General features: G+C 34.6%; 1 protein-coding gene and 2 long non-coding RNA genes across 5 annotated transcripts; 1 reads left to right on the top strand and 2 right to left on the bottom strand.

Annotated features, from left to right (window-relative positions):
• Positions 1–7,065: 7,065 nt before the first annotated feature.
• On the bottom strand, positions 7,066–10,333 carry LOC125673225 (uncharacterized). Of its 2 annotated transcripts, XR_008798905.1 has the most exons (3): positions 10,193–10,333; positions 7,859–9,064; positions 7,066–7,749 (listed from the first exon to the last, which is right to left on the bottom strand). It is a non-coding gene; the product is annotated as an uncharacterized LOC125673225 (long non-coding RNA). The 2 variants fall into 2 exon arrangements; XR_008798904.1 differs by having other exon boundaries at positions 7,066–9,064.
• Positions 10,334–11,220: 887 nt separating this feature from the next.
• On the bottom strand, positions 11,221–16,488 carry LOC130050462 (uncharacterized). Its single transcript, XR_008798906.1, has 2 exons — positions 16,321–16,488; positions 11,221–12,634 (listed from the first exon to the last, which is right to left on the bottom strand). It is a non-coding gene; the product is annotated as an uncharacterized LOC130050462 (long non-coding RNA).
• On the top strand, positions 11,847–15,465 carry LOC125653371 (uncharacterized). Of its 2 annotated transcripts, XM_056150631.1 has the most exons (5): positions 11,847–11,988; positions 12,367–12,436; positions 12,882–12,973; positions 14,162–14,271; positions 14,563–15,465. In XM_056150631.1, the coding sequence occupies exons 2-5, from the start codon at positions 12,414–12,416 to the stop codon at positions 14,824–14,826; spliced, it is 489 nt and encodes a 162-aa protein (XP_056006606.1). In that variant the 5' UTR covers positions 11,847–11,988; positions 12,367–12,413; the 3' UTR covers positions 14,827–15,465. The 2 variants fall into 2 exon arrangements, with proteins under 2 accessions (XP_056006606.1, XP_056006605.1); XM_056150630.1 differs by lacking the exon at positions 12,367–12,436 and having other exon boundaries at positions 11,849–11,988.
• Positions 16,489–16,837: the final 349 nt, after the last annotated feature.

Raw genomic sequence — 16,837 nt, 5'->3', positions numbered from 1 at the left:
TATACTATTACCTCACTGGTGTTCAATGTGAACTTTGGTTTATCATTTCAGTTTGCTCTTTATATCAAATCAAAATTTAAGACAAATAAGGAATTATTTCCGAAATTGGTTAATATGGTACATTGTAGTAAAATAATCAAGAGTTTATTCATATGAGATAGCTAAATTTCACATGGATAACCAGTGACTGATTCTTAATTGTCAACATTTTCACCAAACAGTTTAGAAATTACCCCAGTACATACTATTGGGGGATTATAAAATTCCTTAAAAAGTGACATATTTTTAAATATCACCTTTTCAAGGAGAAAAATCCCTTTAAGTATATGAATCCTATGAAGAAATTAAAAGAGGTGGCTATAGGTATATGCGACCCACCTGATCTTTATTTTTCTGCAACATATTCAAGTTTGTTTTTATCACTTGTATGGTGAGATTCATTTGTGGCAAGAGCTGTTATGATGTCTCGAGTCAGAAAGCACCAGAATCCACTAGGAATAGTTTTAGATCTATGGAGCGCCAAATTAACAAACTCAAATATTTGAAGATATCTTTAATTATCTGAAGATATTATCAATTCATATCATGCACGCAACATTGCAATCAAAGATCTCTTCAAATAATTAATATCTTCAATTCTGCATTATATATATATTGCGAGCATAAATTGAATTATTGATATCATTATTTATTCTGCTGAATTGATGCACGCAATAATTTAATTGTTGCTCTCCTCAAATGAATTATAATTTAATGATACCAACAATAGAATTAATGCATGCTACAATTCAATTGAAGAGAGCAATAATTCATTAATGCTAACATCACTTAATGTGCACAATAATTGAATTATTGCTCTCTTCTATTGAATTAATGATATCATTTTAAATTGATGCGTGGAATAATTATTTCAGAGAGATTGATTATCTAATTGAGATATAATCTCCAATTCAAGATATCCACAATTGAATGATTTCTTTAATTGAATTGTTGCTCTTTTTTTTTTCTTTTTTTTTAAATGATGTGCGCATTAATTGCTTATGAAATAGCCTTGTATATATAATTAAAAAGATCCTCCATTGAATTAAAAGAGATAATCAAGTCATTCATACAGAGCTCTAAATTAATTTTTGCGAGCAATATTTCCACCACATGGATGTGCGCATCACTGGATTGAATTAATGAGAGCGATAATTGATTTGATGCGCGTATATTATTGGACTTCAATTTGAACTTATGTAAAACATTAATAAGATTTTAAAAATCAACCTGGTGAATTTGTATTATAAAGGTCATGAGAGGACACGTCCAGTTTTTGAACAAAAACAGAAAGTAATATATTCCCTTGAATTTGCAATTGATCATCTCTGTCCTCAGATCGGCAGGGAAAGGAGTGGGGGTCCAAATCACTTATGAGGGAGATTATTTCTCATTCGAAGGCGCGAATTGCCAATGTTCAGGGAATGTTTTAAATATCTACTTGCCTTTCGAGACTGAACTAAGTTCATCAATAAAACTTAACAAATATGTAACTTGAATTTTACCTTTCGTTATAATAGTTCAATTTATGCGCAATGTACCAGGTTCAATTGTCGGTGTGTTTCAGACGTGGTTAATGGGGGTGGGGGGGGGGGGGGGTGTCCAACACGTTTAGGGAAGGGCGTAATGAGTGCCTAACGCACGAAATCTCTAAATAAAAATATCTAAGATGAAGCAAAATCGTGATTTTTGGGGGTTCTCTATTACAATTTTGTCCTCATATTTCAAGTTGAGATGATAGTCAAAATTGACATAATGTGCATGTACATATCATAAACATGTAGATATTTTTGTAACAGTATATAAAGGAACCGGGAACAAATCCTGATTCTGAAGTTATGTTATATAAACTGGTGTTATAAACCGGATTTTCAAAGAATTTATGGTTTTTACAACGTTTGATTAAAGTTTTCTGTAAGGTCACATCTATGTAGTTACATATATAAACAGAATGTTCATGAAAATGTTCCCTTTTAGAGTGGAATTAAGATATCGCGTAACATTTCTTTACAAAGATATCTAATTTTTATTCATGTCAAAAGTCAACAAAAAACTTAAAGTGATACAAAAAATGTATATAATTATGAATACTTGTTTTAGATCCTTTAGGCACTGTATTACAGAATTTTGATTTTATTTATCATACTTTTTGGTCGAATTACTACAGAGTCTGGCCCGTACAGCATGCATTGGCAAACGAGGGAGTCTATAATCATAGAAGTATATATATATAATAATGATGATTATCATAAGTTATTATTACATTAAAAGTCATCATTATGGACACTACTACCCCTCCCCCCGACCGGTCGCGGTAGCTCAATGGTAGAGCGTTCGCTTCGTAACCGGGAGGTCGTGAGTTCAAGCATCGTTCATGCGTCAAACCTAAGACGTTAAAATTGGTAGTGATTAATTGCTCCTTCGCCAAACGCTCGACATTTAGAAGTGAGAATCACGGATCTTTTGGATGTGACCTTATAAACGTATATCCCTTGTCGTACATGTAGTAGGTGTTGGCACGATATTTCAAAGAACCCTCACTGCTACGACCAGTGAACCCTATGGATACATTGGATAGGTCTAAATTCGTGGTACTCCGCTTAAAGCTGGTTACGTCTCAATATGAATAAAATATTCTCGACGGGACGTAAAATACATAATCAATCATCCAATCAATACTACCCCCCCCTTTTTTTATTTTCTTGCGGCGATAATTTCAACGAAATGTGTGGATTCCCTGTCTATCCCATCCCAATTTCGATTTATGTCATCGTTTCACGCTTTTTTGTAAGCTTTAGAGATTTGGCCTTATTTATTTAGCGTGGTGAGAATGATTGTTTGGATGTTTCAGAGTGTTTGATTGCCCGTGTGTATCAGAGTGTTTAACTGGCCGCGTGTATCAGAGTATTTAATTGGCCATGTGCGTCAGAGTGTTCAATAACACGTGTGTGTCAGAGTGTTCATTTGCCCGTGTGTGCCAGAGTGTTCAATTGCCTGTGTGTAAAGGAAAGTGTTCAATTGCCTGTGTGTAAAGGAAAGTGTTCAATTGCCCGTGTGTAAAGGAAAGTGTTCAATTGCCTGTGTGTAAAGGAAAGTGTTCAATTGCCCGTGTGTAAAGGAAAGTGTTCAATTGCCTGTGTGTAAAGGAAAGTGTTCAATTGACCGTGTGTAAAGGAAAGTGTTCAATTGCCTGTGTGTAAAGGAAAGTGTTCAATTGCCTGTGTGTAAAGGAAAGTGTTCAATTGACCGTGTGTAAAGGAAAGTGTTCACTTGATAAGCAAAAATTCAAGGAGTGAATAAAACGATATTTCACAAATTTCGACCGCAGCAATGTCTTCTATGGTGTTTTTAGTACCAAATAGTAAATTTTCGTACTAAAATACCAATAACTGTAGAAGTGTTCAGTTGCAGGTGGGAAGTTAAGGTGTTCATTTGACACGCGTTACACGTATGTGTGTGTGTGTGTGTGTGTGTGTGTGTGAAAGTGTGATTTCTTTGCTTTTTTCCCAAACATTTTTATATTTCTTATCCTATTGTTAAATAAATTTTCTTTTTATTTATTCTACGATTTATCATTTTCTCTATTGCCAATACAAAATCCAAAAGAACTTCATTACAGAACCCCATTTTATTGTTTATATTTGTAGTGCGATGGGATCCCAAAGTGCAATGGTCAGGCCAAAGTGCGATGGACTGCGCAAAACCCCGATGGTGTGACACGCCAAAATGTGATGGTCTACAGTTATGCGCCAAAGTGTGATAGTCTAACACACCAACGTGCGATGGTGTGAGACGAATGCGCCACAATGCGATGGTGTAGACACGAGAAAATCCGATGGTGTAGACACGACAAAATCCGATGGTGCATACTAATGCGCCAAAGTGCGATGGAGTGACCAACCAAAGTCCGTTGGTTTGTAAATGACACGGTGTTTTGGTACAGACTGTACCAACCGTGTGGTGTTTCATCAAAAATATCAGTGCAAAATCCATGTACATAAATAAGGATCAGAACTTTTTCATTACCGTTTAGTTGTCGTGTTATTAAACAGAAAAAAATTTCAACGCGAAATCGTATAAAATATGTTATAGAATGTTTTGCATTATGGAATACACCCAGGAATTTATTAAGTATTAAATCATCATGAATTAAAGAATGTTTGGGCGAAGTATATAGTTCGACAAAAATGCACTCTGCCGTTCTCACAATCCTCAACAGTGTAAACCAGGTCGTTGCTGTCGTCTATGTCAAACTTAACCACCCGTGCCTTCCTCCAATATATCCCGAAGAAGTTGATGTCAGCACTGCAGCAGAAAGAACCATCATTGGTGCAAACTGACGTTGCATTTCTTCGATTTCATTTTGAAAGATGTTAAGAATGACTTCAAAATCACGTGACGTCACAAGCGTTACCGAACCCCGCACCATCGAACGCACCAGCGTGATGTGAACAAACTATCGCACTTTGGCGTGACCATCGCACTTTAGAGTCTTGCATATTTATACGTATTATGTAAAAAAAAAAAATCAACTGAAATACCATGTCGTTGACCAATGTGTTACTTTAAACTGTTGAATTCAGATATTTTTCACGAAAAGATATTGCGACCACCGCCCCTCCCTCAACATACTTGCGTAACATATATGTATTTAGTATGCTGACTTTTTGTCATAACTTGTACCAAGTACTTCTGTAGAAACCAACCTGTCACCAGTTGAGGTACATTAACATTGATATTGGGTGTATCCATGTTTACCAAATTCAGGAGAATATATATGCAGTCCTCTAAGACCGAATAAAGAAACACACTATTGTTGTTAATTCATGAATATTTCATGCAACAATAATTTTGTGAAATTGTGAATCTTGTTTCCATTATCATATTCAAGCACGGTAATCCGTAACAAAGATGTTTTAATATTACATGGATTTTTATGGTTTCGGACAAACACCCATTGTCCCAAGAAGGCAGACATAATCAAATTCATAATTTCCCCTCCTGACCTATAGCGATAAAATACTTTTATCCTTTCGGAAGAAAAGAGATAAAAATAGATCACCTGAGTGGTACAGGTGACCTACATGTATGATATGGCAATGCTATCTATATGATAGCTATGAATTGATTACATAAACGTGTCGACATCTTTATCAAATTGACTTTTAAAATAAAATGATTTTAAAGACTGTATATCTTTTTCTTTTTTCAATTTTCCAAATTCCGGAAGACAATGAATCATTATGGTTCACTGATGAAATCATCAAGATTTTAGAAAATGAAGCCCTTTGTGGTGGCTCTCCCATGGCCCAGGGTTTTAAATCTAAACAACTTTAAATGCATGAGGGATTACATTTGCATCAGATGAAGTAACCTGTAATTTTGCTTTAAAAAATGAAAGCATTTTAAATATTTCTCCCGTATATTCCTATTTACAGGTTTGATCCCCAACTGTGACCCTGTTTTGGCCAGAGGATCACACTTGCAAGTATCTACTCTATATCTTTTTGTGAAAATATCTGAAATATCGATTAAATCACAAAATAAGAGGAATGTCTTTATTTTTAACCTTGTTTTTCTTTTAGCCTTCGTCGATGATATATGATTATAAGTTAGAATTAAACAGATACAGTCAATTTTAAACATTCAATTATGAACTACAAATATATGGATAGCTGCAGATCTCTATCTCTCTGTTTAATTGTCTGTGCCAATAGTTGCTAAGTGAGCTACATACCTACAGCTAGCATAACAAGTCACCTTAAAATGAACATGACTATACAAGTAATAAGAAAATCAGGGACAAATTCGAAATTTGGAATACCACAAAGAATTGTACGATAATATAGAAATTAGGTGCACACATTGGAGACGGTTTAAAGTCCTGATATGAGTAACATCCTGATAGCCCTAATCAGCTATGATTTTATTTGCACTAAAGTTCATCAAAAATATAATACTTTGAAATATATTCTAATACATATAAGATTTTCTTTCATGAAATATGAAAAACAAATTCTGTATGCATTTTAATGCATTATTTTTCATAATTTTCAAACCCGAGGGGTATGATGTCTTGGTGAAACATTTTTACAATAGATATATTTTTTTTGCAATTTTATGCACTTATATCAATTATGTTGATGAGTGGGTATATGTTTTAAGATATTCAATTATCTTCTCTAATACACTGCATGAAAAAATAACTTTACAAAACTTTACTTCGGAAGTAAATTCTCCTAAAGGTTAACCAAAAATCAAGGTTACCTTTGCATCAACTTTACTTTAATTAAAGAAGCAATGGTTATCTTTAAGTAAGTTTACGCGAAATTAAACCTATAAAGATCACCTTTAAACTCCTTTACTTTCAACATTCGGCTAAAGATGACCTTTTACGATTTACTTCGCATTAAATATATTCTTTAAGTTCCTTTACTTCTAACAAATTAAAAAAAATGTAGCGAAAAGGGGGGGGGGGGGCTCTTAATCTGCCATTGTTAGCACATTAAAAATTAGTTTTAACAAAAGGCATAGTGCTTCAGATATTGACTTTTTGTACAAACAAAAATGTATATGGATTGGATATCTTAAATGTTATATGTAGATATATATTGTATATGTTTAACTTGAACACATCAGATCAGAAAACAATGAACAGATTTTCTCCCATGCCCCACAAAAACACATTTTGAAGTGAGGTGAAATAAACACAACATAGGAGCTTGCAAATCTTTTCATCGCTTAAAGGGCTTTGTTCTAGAACTTGTGTAAATTATTATATTGTCTTCCGAGGTTGGATATCACCTATGGAGCACATTCCTTATTTACATAGTTTTTGATTATATTGTCTCCATTCAGTTTTGGCCTCATATTTTAATCGGAAGATCTAATTTCCATACTGAGGGTATATCCAAAGATTGTTTTCCTTGGTTATCACAGCAAAACCATTTGCAATTGTAAATTGAAATATAATGAATAAATTGTTCGTTCCTTGCACTTTCAAATTCATTTCATGATGTACAACACTTTTCTTCAAATTAATATACTTTTTAATTACAAAATAAATTAAAAAAACTGCTTCCTGTACATAATAAATACCATCTTAATGTAACACTTTACAGTCAATAAATAATTAACTACAAAAATACTTATAAGATCAGGAAAATAAACACTTCAAATTAGATTGAAAACGTATACATTGCAAGAATATTATCACCCTTCCTGAATAGTATTTGCTATGCAAACATTTTTCTGTAATGTGCAGACTAAAATGATCATAGAGTGTATGTATGTATATATGTAGACCTATGTGTCCAGTTTCACAAGTAATATGCAGACTTATGCAATCAGATAGTGGGTACATACATACATATATATGTAGACCTATGTGTCCGGCTTCACATATCAGCTGCATGTGCCCGACTTCACCAGTTTTTGTAATGTGCAGACTGATGTAATCAAATAGTGGATGTACATACATGTATATGTAGACCTATGTGTCCGGCTTCACATATCAGCTGCATGTGCCCGACTTCACCAGTTTTTGTAATGTGCAGACTGATGTAATCAAATAGTGGATGTACATACATGTATATGTAGACCTATGTGTCCGGCTTCACATATCAGCTGCATGTGCCAGACTTCACCAGTTTTTATAATGTGCAGACTGATGTAATCAAATAGTGGATGTACATGCATGTATATGTAGACCTATGTGTCCGGCTTCACACATCAGCTGCATGTGCCCGACTTCACAAGTTTTTGTAATGTGCAGACTGATGTTATCAAATAGTGGATGTACATGCATGTATATGTAGACCTATGTGTCCGGCTTCACACATCAGCTGCATGTGCCCGACTTCACAAGTTTTTGTAATGTGGCAGTGCAGACTGATGTAATCAAATAGTTGATGTACATACATGTATATGTAGACCTATGTGTCCGGCTTCACACATCAGCTGCATGTGCCCGACTTCACCAGTTTTTGTAATGTGCAGACTGATGTAATCAAATAGTTGATGTACATACATGTATGTGTAGACCTATGTGTCCGGTTTCACATATCAGCTGCATGTGCCCGACTTCACAAGTTTTTGTAATGTGCAGACTGATGTAATCAAATAGTTGATGTACATGCATGTATATGTAGACCTATGTGTCCGGTTTCACACATCAGCTGCATGTGCCCGACTTCACAAGTTTTTGTAATGTGCAGACTTGGGTAGTCAAATTGTGTCTGTATATATCCAGATCAACATATGTGTCCGGCTTCATATCATGCATATCAAAGTCACAAGAATCTTTCACGTGGTATAACAACGATTGTGTTAATTCCTTGAAAGTTCTCAAAAGCATATACAAATTTGGATTTTATTCTTTGAATGGGAATAAAACTAGCAGGTCCTTCACATCCATACATATTGGCCTTCCAAACTTCAACTGGTTTACCAAAATAATGTCAAACTGTTTCGTTTACTTTGCATAACCATTTCACCCTGGCAAGGCAATGGACATGTGATTTTCCTTCAATGAGAATATTATGCAATACTATTTTTTCAACTTGACCAGGCCTGGGTTTGAGGTTCATGTTCTCAAATGAAGATATCTGTCCATTATCACGATACTAATGTGCAATTATCATGGAGGATCGGTTGCTTCATCACTCTTTGCAGTTTTACTGCCTCTGCAGTTCACAACGCATCTTGTGGAGTAGGTCTGGGTCTTCCTTATTGCTTTTGTCTTCCTCTCTAGGTGTCAGTGCTTCCAGTGGTCCAATGTAACTAAACTTGCACAGTTCACAGTTCATAGTTCACATCACAATCCTCAAGTCTTTCAACATCCTGGAAATCTAGTGCCTGTTTTGACAGTGTCTTTTCCAATTTTCATGCATCACGGCTTTGGGCTCTCTCGTACTTCTTCTTTGTTGATAAAGTTATCGATGGATCTTGTTCCACAGGTCCTAACTTAAGAGAGGGTGCCCAGTCAGGTTTTAAATAGTCTTGTCATAGAGTTCAGCCTTTGTTCCTGAAACATGAATTACAATATAATGCTATATCAATCTACCTAAATGATACATAGATTTCATTAAGAATATAATAGGTTACTCCCGGCCTTTAAATTGAACCTGACGGGCAACGAAATTAAGGGGAAATACTCGCTAAATGCGAGTTAAAAATTGAAATTGCGAGTGAAAAATCACAAGCGATTGCAACTTTTTGCGAGTGAAAAAACCCAGATCTTTTTTTCGGATTTCCTTGGTTTATTGGCTGTACTTTGAAGTTTACAATAATTTTGTCTTGTGCGTAGAAACGCTTTACAGAATGAATATGCAAGTATTGAAAAGTAAACGTAGATCGAATAAATAGCTAAGGCCAAGGTCATCTCAGTCAGTGATGTCGAAGATGGCCTACTTCATGCATACTTCGGGCGTCTCAGAGACGTCTGATTTAAGTAGCAAGCATCTTGATCTCGTCCGTGTTTACATGAAACAACACATGAAAGTGTTAGTGAAATAGTGTCACCGCTTCACGCGGTGTCCTTCTGTAGTCTATAGTCAAACACTTAGAGTTCGCGGGGTTTTTTTTCAACTAGAATTTTTTAGATGAAATTTCCAAAAGTTTTGAACATATAGTGTGAATTGGCGCAGTTTTCAAGATTTCAAACCACATGATGTTGTAAATAGGTGGTAGATCTCTGGACAGCGAATTCGCTGCACAAGTGTACCCTATGACCCTCACCATGCACCGATGATACTTGTATGTTGTCTGATATTCATTAAATTTTAAATGAAAGAATTATCAATATTATTTTTATTATTGCACTTTACAGAAGATTTTAAAAGATTTTCCCTACATTATGATATAGATACATGCTTGTTTTCTTAAATTCCTGTAAAACAGCAATCAATTGAAAAATGCTAGTAAAGGCTCAATTTTGCTAGTTGGAAAATAATCCACTAAAATAAATTTGCTAGTAGTGAAAAAAGTTAATTTGGATCCCTGCCTGATCAAAGCATGACCATTGCAAAATATGTGCATGCATGAAGCTGCGCTCGCTCAGACGGTACTAGCACCATCAACATATTAAAATAAGACAAACAATTTTTGATTTATTATAAATTAACAAAATATATAACCTAATTAAAACTAATACCTGAAACGAAGTGATCTGAACTGACTTTAAAATGACGTTTCTCGGGTTGAAATCTGATCTGTTGATCCGCGCCAGCCAAAGTGTTCTCCAATCAGCTGACAACTCTTCCGTCTGCTTTCCTTGATGTTTTACAATTTTAGGAATGTCATAAAAGCGTCTGTTTTCATCTCCACTCACTGACCGGTTGTTACAACTCCACACAACACAAGTATTAACCATATTCTTGCTGTAACTTAAATAACCCTCTCTTGTTTACGCTTCCACGTTTCAATCTGTTGCCCTACAATATGGCCGCCGAGTGCATTATGGGTATAATCGTGACGTCAAAGATCAACAGATCGGATTACTCCATCTCAAGGCGCGGCTAGTTTCTTTGTTTTACACAGAGTTTAAAATGGACTTGGACCCAAGGCTTTTTAACATTTGCCGATGGATTGGATTCAGAGGCGACAGATTTAGAGGTTAAGGATGAAAGTTTACATCTTCATTTTTCATCAGGAGGCGAATCAGAGCCAGAATCTGTGTTATCAGCAACACCCAAGACAAAGGTTTGATCATGTTTACCTAGATTTCTTTTCTTAGATAGGCCTATGAATTTTTGTTGTTGTTGTTGTTGTTGTTGTAATTTTAGATCTAGGCCTATAGTTGTTTTATCTTTTACTTTAACAACATAACACCCCCCCCCCCCCCCCAACCAACCCCCAACCCCCATACACTGTATCAGTCACTTTCATTAAACATTGTATTTGTGCACAGGTATATGCATGTAATATACATATACATGCGCGGATCTAGAGGGGGAGGGGGTCCGGACCCCCCCCCCCCCCCCCCCCCCCCCCCGGAATTTGCAAAGATAAAAAAAATTACAATATAACGATTTATAAGAAAAATTAGTTGACTGTTATTATATTATAAATATGTTTTTGTGAAAAGGTTCGACCCCCCCCCCCCTCCCGGAAATAAAATTCTGGATCCGCGCCTGCATATATATATATATATATATGCTATATCTACTTCCTTGATCTCACTTTTTCTGAATTATTATAGTTACATGTATATGTTGGGAGGATGGTCTGGCATCTTCTGATTGCAAACTTGAGTCGTAAAAGATGCTGACTTTTACAGTCAGTTTAATTTGTAATATATTAGTGTGATTAGAGCAGATTATTTTTTTATGATTTGGCTTCCAATTTTTACTTTCAGAATTTTTAGATTAAATTCTATGGTTTGTAAATAGATATTTGGTTTTTAAAATGGATGTATTATATTTATCAAGATCCATATGTGCATTGTGTACAACTGCAACATATTCATGAGGAAATGGCATTCAATAATACAATTTTTGATATCAGATATATTAGGCAAAAACAATGAAATTGTAATTGATATATATTGCAAGTAGTGTGTATGACTGACTGATTGGACGTGCATGTATTGATGAAGTTTGATATATTATCCATATAAAAATTGTGTAGGTTATTGTACTAAGACATTATCTTTAAGTAGTTTATTATAGGCATTAACTTTTAGTAGTTTTAGACAGAAATTTGGCTATTTTTCTGCATTTGTTTAATTTCCACATGTAATTTCCTTTTTGTACAGAGTAAGGAATCGGTTATGTTTTACACTATTGTTTTCTTCTCGTTTAGAAAAGAACAGCCACATCATTGCAATCTACAGGTTTAAGGAAATCTCCTAGAAAACCTGCCAAAGACAGGCTCTATGAAACTCTGCAGCTTTCTTGATGTGAGTCTGGAGATGAAGATGAACCCCAACATGATCCTCCAGCACAAAAGGTTAAGAGTCAATTTTCAATGCAGTTCCAATGCTTTAATAAATATTATAAATTGTATGCCTTTTTGACTATAGTCTATATAATTTAATATTGTGTCTGTCCTTCCATGTGTGAAATTGTTGAAAATGTGTAAAATCACCTCACGAAACATACACATAACCAATTCCAGAGGAATATGAATTTAGAATACTCTTTCGGTTCTTTGCCAGAAAAAGAAAAGTATTGAGTGTACAACAGCAGTTCGAAGGTCTCCAAGAAAAGATTTGAAGGACAAGAGTGCATCATGGATGAGGCATCTCTCCCCATCAGAATTAGATTACTCAAATGGCCTCCCTGTTTCCCATATATATATATCATTATTGTTTTCTCTTTCATTCAGAGTGCAGTGAAGGACTCTTATTTAAATGGTCAACAGACGGATTTGAAATGGAACTACGGTACAGCAAAAGGTATTTTTGCATACATATATAATGAGACAATATTTCTTGCAAATGTTGAATTTATAAATGCTTTGTCAGTTTTTTTGTTATTATGAATTAATGAAATTACCTGTAAGGCCATCACACACTGTGCACATGAATGCATTGGTTAGGACATTCGTGTGGGTCTCTTTACATCTTTGTTTTGTTTTGAAATAATGGATGTTCCTGAAAACATTCTCCAAACAATAAACCAGATTCGCAGTCCATAAATGTATAAATAAATCATTGAACCAATGTTAATTGTGCAAATTTAGTAAAACTATTTCAAAATATTAAATTTAAAAAATAACCCAGCTGAATTACTTTGAATTTTATACACTAATTCATTTCTAGGGTGAAAGTTTAACTCCCAGGAGTACATTAACTACTTTAAAGTAATTTGTAACCAAGTAACAATCTTGTTATTTTGTAGATTCATGGATGAAGAAAATGTACCACTGACAGTATTTATGAGGAACAGTGTACAAGGGATTGCGCCAGATGAAAGAATTGACGTCATAGATGGTACTAATGAAAATGCTGTTATAAATTTTGCTAAATCTAACAGATTTCAATTTATATTTAATCTGAAAAGCATTACATTATGGTTCAACAGTTATTACCAATGAGAAAGCAAACGTTGATTATAAGTTTATTTATTTGTCCTAATTTAGAATTAACAAGAGGTACTGTGAGCAATGCTCACTAAGAATACCCCCCGCTTACCCCAATCTCCCAAAGGGGGTTGGTAATAGGTATAAACTACCTCTTTTCTGAGTGTAAAAAACAAATGGCATGACAAACCGAACCATATTGCTACTTCGATGTCCAGTGCACATGACCTTTGACCTTTTGACCCCAAAATCGATAGGGAACATTTTCATCCCATGGGTAGTCCATATGTATGATATGGTGACTGTAGGTGGAAAGGATAACGCTTTAGAGCCCGGAAACCATATTGCTACTTCAATGTCCAGTACGCATGACCTTTGACCTTTTGACCCCAAAATCGATAGGGAACATCTTCATCCCATGGGTAGTCCATATATATGATATGGTGACTGTAGGTGGAAATGATAACGCTTTAGAGCCCGGAAACCATATTGCTACTTCAATATCCAGTGCACTTGATCTTTGACCTTTTGACCCCAAAATCGATAGGGAACATCTTCATCCCATGGGTAGTCCATATGGTTGATATGGTGACTGTAGGTGGAAAGGATAACGCTTTAGAGCCCAGAAACCATATTGCTACTTCAATGTCCAGTGCACTTGACCTTTGACCTTTTGACCCCAAAATCGATAGGGAACATCTTCATCCCATGGGTAGTCCATATGTGTGATATGGTGACTGTAGGTGGAAAGGATAACGCTTTAGAGCCCGGAAACCATATTGCTACTTCGATGTCCAGTGTGCTTGACCTTTGACCCCAAAATCGATAGGGAACATCTTCATCTCATGGGTAGTCCATATATATGATATGGTGACGGTAGGTGGAAAGGATAATGCTTTAGAGCCCTGAAACCATTGCGTCTACAGACGGACGGACAGACAGACGGAAAACCCGATTCCAGTATACCCCCCGCAACAAGTTGCGGGGGGGTATAATTACAAAGAAATCGTAGGTTGAACTAAGGCTATAATTAGTTATTTTGAAACATATTTACATTATTTTGTGCAAGATCTTTTATTCAGCATCTTTTATTTTCTAGCTGCCATTAAAAGATATTTTACATCCAAAAAGGAGGCCAACAATAGGCACAATAAGAATAAAGAAGAGTTAAATAAAAAGAGGCAAGCAACATATGAAAGAAAGAAAGAGGTAAACTTGAAATTCAATTTAGCTCAGTAATCATACAGTTTTACTTAAAGCTCATCTTAGAACATTATTATTGATTTTGATGACACTGGATGAAGATTATCGAAATGGTTTAGGTCACTTGAGGAAAGAAAAGGAAGTTGATGAAAGGGTGTCTATATGAGGACTTGATTGTGTGCCCATGTATTTAAAAATATATTCAAAACAAATGTTTCATTGAAGTGATTTGGGTAAATATGGAAGGTAACTGCAATTATTTTTTTCCTTTAATTTAAAACATATCTTTTTGGACAGAAATTGAAGAGGAGACTTGTTGCGGTAGAGAAGACGGGATGGTCCGAGGAGAAGAAAAATAAAGTTAGAACATTTTTCCAGCTACCAAATGCTCACAAATATATGAGCAGTGATGAGGAGGGAGATGATGGTTTTGTGTCCCATCCATATTCCTGGGAGAGTGAGGAATTACAGAAAGTTAAAGGAAGTCTGGACAAAAAATATTTAGAGACATGTCCTCCACGTAGCAAGAGGTTATTGTCCAAAAAAGTAGCGGGTCTCTAAGAGAAGAAGAGCCACCTAAATTGAACATTATTCATGCATGGACTTTAAACATGTGAATTGCATGTTAAAATATGTTCTTAACATGTAATATTTTTTTTATTTTTTGACTATGTGATGCATATGCAATTTCTTTTTTGTAACACCACTTTTTCATTTGTACACATATTTAGTCTTTGAATCTGAAGTGCCACAAAGATCTGTATTGGGACCATTGTTGTTTTTATATATATGTGTTAATGATATTGCAGATATACAGATTATTTGCGGATGAAAGTTCTCTGCAGCAGTCATTCAAATCTGTTAAATTTTTCGAAGACAATTTCAATTATGATCTTTAGGTTCAGAAAATGACCTTTGTAGTTCAATTCTTTTAAAACAAAATTTGATACCATTGATACAATAAGAATTGTTCAAATTAAGCATATATTTACACAAAATTCAAGATAATGCATTCTATCATAAAATATATCAAACATATTTTGTTATGCATCCCAGCATGTTTGAAATATCAATGATTTATTGTGTACAATTTGTTTTATATTGTTATACATGTCCATGTATATTAACCACCGTTATTGTGGTATATAATCATACATTTGTGAAAAATAGAAATTAATAAATTGACTATTGATATTTGAATATGCAGCTTTTGTTATCTCAACAGATCATTTAAAACGTGATTCTACAAGAAATGTCTTGTACTAAGATATGAACTCCTCATTCACAATATATACTTTTGTATAAAGAAATTTATTGCAATTTGATAAAATCTGAAAAGGGGAGTATACAGATTTCCATATTAATGGTAAAAATTACACACCTTTAAATTTGATTAAATATGCTCTTTATTAAAAATTACTTAAATTAAAGTCATTGGTAAATACGACCTTTTACTTTTTGTAAACATAAATTTACTCTCGTAAATATTATATTTAAGTTCTTGTAAATTCATTGAAAAAGACAACCTTTAAATTTTTGTAAAGTTGCATTTACTTGAGCAAATATGGTCTTTAATTTTTTCGTAAAGGTATTGTAAATTGGGCCATTACAAAAATTTACTTCCCAGTAAAGCTAATTAAAGACCATATTTACCATCTTTTTCTTAAGTAAATGTGATTAAATACACTTAAAGCTATTGTAAATAAAGTATTTACAATATCTTTACTCCCTTTGTAAAGGCAGTTTTTCAAGCAGTGATAATTGCAGGTTATGTTTCATTCTTTTAGGTTTAAACTAAACACAAGATAACATCGAAATAACCTGTTATAGCAGTATGTCTTAAGGAGCTATTCTCAATGTAGATACACTTATCAGGAAAAAGCGAAAACAACAATCAATCTCATAACTGCTATAAGGAACACACAATTAAAAATTGAGCAAACACAGACACCTGGATATACCTGAGGTAGGATCAGACACCACCCCCACTCATTGATTGATTGGGATGTATTGATTATTAAATGATCATATTAAAAAAACAAAATGTTTTCTTACCAACGTCGCATGTTCTATGGTGGCAATTAAGAAATTACAAAGGACTGGTTTCGCTCATACTTCACACCATTTGCAAACAAATTTCGATCAGGGCGTTCAACAATTTACGTTGTACAGCTAGTCGACCGACGAGTCATGTGACAAATTGAAATAGGCCTCAAAATAAATGATATACTGGTTAAAGACTAAATATAAACCTTACGTCAATCGGGCTTTATCGTTGAAAAATAGAATACTATCCGATGATAGTTCGGGTGCGCAGTTGTTTAAATCTCGATACCAATACAGAAAGAGTGTTACATCATCCCCACATATATACGTAGGTATAATGGTCTATAACTCTTGTTAGAGATTGCAGTAGTAGTACGGGTGATTTGCTGAAAGACCTTAGTTCCGAGGGTCGACCGCCACAGACACCTTGCCACAATCAGCAAAATGTACCACTGCCATCTATTGGACAGTCTGTACTTGAAAAAGGTTTATACCCCTACATATCGGAAAGCTTTATTAAAGTGCA

Source organism: Ostrea edulis, chromosome 9 (genome assembly GCF_947568905.1).
Source record: "Ostrea edulis chromosome 9, xbOstEdul1.1, whole genome shotgun sequence".
NCBI classification, from domain to species: domain Eukaryota; kingdom Metazoa; phylum Mollusca; class Bivalvia; order Ostreida; family Ostreidae; genus Ostrea; species Ostrea edulis.
The sequence above is the reverse complement of the archived record's forward strand: the minus strand, read 5'-3'. Positions and strand labels throughout refer to the sequence as shown.

What these genes read in the sequence shown, in the direction of transcription:
- LOC125653371 (XM_056150630.1), top strand. Translation starts at nt 11,915, where the DNA reads ATGAAACTCTGCAGCTTTCTTGATGTGAGTCTGGAGATGAAGATGAAC. An exon ending in ATGATCCTCCAGCACAAAAG is followed by an intron (nt 11,989 to 12,881) that starts GTTAAGAGTCAA and finishes GTTATTTTGTAG; the next exon opens with ATTCATGGATGAAGAAAATG. An exon ending in CATATGAAAGAAAGAAAGAG is followed by an intron (nt 14,272 to 14,562) that starts GTAAACTTGAAA and finishes CTTTTTGGACAG; the next exon opens with AAATTGAAGAGGAGACTTGT.